The 3,684-nt window shown below is 36.1% G+C and overlaps 1 protein-coding gene across 2 annotated transcripts; it reads left to right on the forward strand.

The window, feature by feature from the left end:
- The first annotated feature begins 1,191 nt into the window (after positions 1–1,191).
- LOC139159057 (olfactory receptor 5AP2-like) lies at positions 1,192–3,423 on the forward strand. 2 transcript variants are annotated; one of them, XM_070736418.1, is made up of 2 exons: positions 1,192–1,200; positions 2,494–3,423. In XM_070736418.1, the coding sequence occupies exons 1-2, from the start codon at positions 1,192–1,194 to the stop codon at positions 3,421–3,423; spliced, it is 939 nt and encodes a 312-aa protein (XP_070592519.1). The 2 variants fall into 2 exon arrangements, with proteins under 2 accessions (XP_070592519.1, XP_070592528.1); XM_070736427.1 differs by lacking the exon at positions 1,192–1,200 and having other exon boundaries at positions 2,482–3,423.
- The last annotated feature ends 261 nt before the right edge of the window (positions 3,424–3,684 follow it).

The raw sequence follows: 3,684 nt of genomic DNA on the forward strand, positions 1-3,684 counted from the left end.
ACGAGTGCCCATGCCCACAATTCAATGCCTGGGGAGGGCAAGAACAGCTCCCCACACACACACACACCTGAAGCCCTCTGGAGACCAGAAACGGCCTGTTTTCCAATTTCCGGTGGTCCCAGTAGGCTCATGTTTCACCCTCCCCAGGCTCCAAAGGCTTCCCTGGAGCCAGGGGAAGGTAAAAATGCCCTCCCCCATCTCCCAAGAGGCTCTCTGGAAGCCAAAAATACACTCCCAGAGCTTCAGTGAAAACCAAAAATCATCTGCCCAGCACACACATGCACATTGGAGCTGAGCTATGGAAATGGCTTGTGTGCCAGCAGATATGGGCTCTCATACCACCTGTGGCACCCATACCATAGGTTCGCCATTACTGCCCTGTACCATTTCAGATAGGCGGCTGTCCAGTCTTTTTTTAAAAACCTCCAGTGATGAAATCCCTACAACTTCTGAAGGCAAGCTGTTCCACTAATTAATCTGTCCTGTAATTTAGCAGTTTCTCCTATAAATTCTTGGATCAAGAACTGGAAAAAGCAAATATAGTTAGGAAATACCTAGGCTATAGGATTTCACAGCAATTCAGTATCTTATTGACTAATACGTGTCAAAATATTGTATACACATCGGTAATGTTGATGAATTGTCCTGCTAGCTGCTGTCATGCTTCTAGTCAGGAAACAAACATTGATCCTAGAAGCAAGTTTCAATCCCCAAAAGCCCCAGCACTGACCCTTCTCCCCAACTAACCATCAATCCATAGCTTTTGCTAGGAGGACCAGAGGAATTATGTCGGGATAGAAAAACAGTTAGTAGGAATATTTGAAAAGAAGCCAAAACTGCCTTGTTGCCGGTTTATGTTTAGATAGTCTTTTTCTAAAATGAAATGTTGAATCAAGTTAAACTTGATTTTAAAAAAGGTATCTTCACTATTTTGTATTGTTGGTTAGACTTTACTGCTCTGGTTTTCAGAGTATGATTGATTTAGTCTGTACATTCCTCTTTTGACAAGTTAATCCTACAAATAAATTTGATCAAAACTACAGAATGATATTTTTCAGTGAGTTGCAATGGAGGTGTGAACTAATTATGTACAGCAATTATACAGTGGATATATGAATTCCCAGTAGGGCCTCAGGAGTATTTTGCATTGAGTATTTTAATGATATTTTAATTACTTCAACAGAGAGTTTCATGGGTTTAGTTTTTAACTGATAGTAAACACAGTATAAAATGAGCAGTTATATCCCAATGTTTCATATTTCATCATTGGAAATGAATATTGACATCTAATCTGGTAAATTCTTTTTAAAAATACTTTTACTTATCTAAATATACTGCTAAAAGTTCGTATTTCCTCCTTCCTCCTTTATCTGTACCTCAATTTTCTTCTCATCATCATTATTATATTTTTGCAGACAGATAAGTTTTGATATTAAAATATTGATCTGTGCTTTACTCAGAATTTTATTTCACCCAAAGTCAAAAAGCTACTTCATGACGCTTTGTGAAAATGAAATCTGTGAAAATACATGAGATGTAGAAACGCAGAATGAAGTTCATGAATCAACAGTTGGTGCCTTCTTTCTTCAAGCTTATTAGTCGATACTATGTTTGTTTGTTTGTTTGTTTGTTTGTTTATTTATTTATTTATTTATTTATTTATTTATTTGATTTGATTTGATTTGTATGCCGCCCCTACCCGCAGACTATAGTGGGACATCTCAATATTTGTGCATTGATGAAAGGGTTAATCCCATCACTCAATTTATATTACTTACAATATAGCAAAAAAAATATTTTGTTTTTAAATTTTTTAAATTTATATGAATCTATTTGGATTTGTACGATTTGTTTATGCCTGTTGTGAGCCACCCCGAGTTCACGGAGAGGGGCGGCATACAAATCTAAATAATAAATAAATAAATAAATAAATTTTCAGAAGGACAATATATACTTTTGGTCAATTCCAGGCAGCACTCCATATATGAATCTTTTTGCCAATGGAATGATATATTGCATGATTTAGTCAGTGTCTTGTAGTTTTCAAATCCAGTTTATCTAAAGGAAGATTTAGATATATGTTTGGCATTCCACTGAAGAGTATTTCTTCTTCGAAAAAGAAATACTAAATGGAACTTTTCTGATTGGCTACTTTGAAATGCTCTAAAAATCAACTGCAAATGTAAACATTATAGTTCATAAATTGGAATTAAGTTCAGTTGTGTGTTCAATATATATTCATACCTAGTAACCTACATGCAAGGAATGGTATGAATCCATTCTTTGCTAATTGTTCCTGAAATGCATTGTAATGGTGTGCACAATCACCAATTCAACATTGTACTTTGAAAAAAGCAAATTTATCAAGCAAACTGTTCCATTTAGTTTGAGGCTTTCAGAGTCTCTCCCTTGGGTGTTCTCAGACTATCCAACAGTATTCATACCACCATAAGGTTTTCCTTCTATTTTTATTGTATCAGAAATAAAATGCAGAAAAATCAAACCACTGTGACTGAGTTCATCCTTGTTGGATTCATGGACCACCCAGAGCTTCAGATCCCCCTCTTCATCTTCTTTCTGCTCATCTATCTCATTACTCTGGTGGGAAACATTGGGATAATCATTCTAACCAAAATTGATGCCAAGCTTCAAACCCCCATGTACTTTTTTCTTAGAAATCTCTCGTTTGTAGATATTAGTCTTTCTACTACCATTGCCCCAGAATTGTTGACAACATTTGTGACAGAACATTCGACCATTTCCTTTACAGGGTGCATCACACAATTCTTCTTTTTTGCCATCTTTGTAACTACTGAAGGTTGTCTCCTGGCTGTGATGGCATATGATCGCTTCACAGCAATCTGCAACCCATTGCTGTATTTTGTTATCATGTCAAAGAAGCTTTGCACTCTCTTAGTCATAGCTGCGTATACTTGTGGCTTTACAAGTTCAATAATCCAGACTGTAATTATTTTGAATTTGAATTTCTGCAACTCAAATACAATTAATCATTTCTTCTGTGATGCTCTTCCATTGCTTCAATTATCCTGTTCAGATACCCACTTTGCTCACATTGTGAATTTTATTTTATCCTCTTCAATTGCACTGACAACCTTTCTGACTGTTTTGATTTCTTACATTGCCATTGTCATTGCTATCCTGAAGATCAGCTCTGCCCAGGGAAGAAAAAAAGTCTTCTCCACCTGTGCCTCTCATCTCACCACTGTGACCATTTTCTTTGGAACCATCTTCTTCATGTATATACGACCTGGCGCTAATTTCTTAATGGATAAAGACAAAATCATATCCGTCTTTTATACTGTTGTCATCTCCTCACTTAATCCACTCATCTACAGTCTGCGGAACAGGGAAGTGAAGGATGCTTTTAGCAGAGTGCGAGACAAGATAATATTGTTGAATTAAAAATAGTATGAATGTGAAATCCTTCAGTTCAAAACAGAAAGCCATAGTGGATTTCTCTTGGAAACATTTTGAATGCTTGGTAACAATTTAGGGAGGCGAGAAAAGAAGTTTCATGTAAGTCATACAAAGGCTAAAAGGAAAGGGCAATGCATTTTCATGCTAACTTAAAAAGAGGGATAATTGCTTTTTATTAATCAAAACAAATTTAATTACATTTGAATGCTTTTCTTGTGGAAATGGATGTACAGTATTGACAGAAAC

The sequence above is a fragment of the Erythrolamprus reginae genome, chromosome 1 (assembly GCF_031021105.1).
Source record: "Erythrolamprus reginae isolate rEryReg1 chromosome 1, rEryReg1.hap1, whole genome shotgun sequence".
NCBI classification, from domain to species: domain Eukaryota; kingdom Metazoa; phylum Chordata; class Lepidosauria; order Squamata; family Dipsadidae; genus Erythrolamprus; species Erythrolamprus reginae.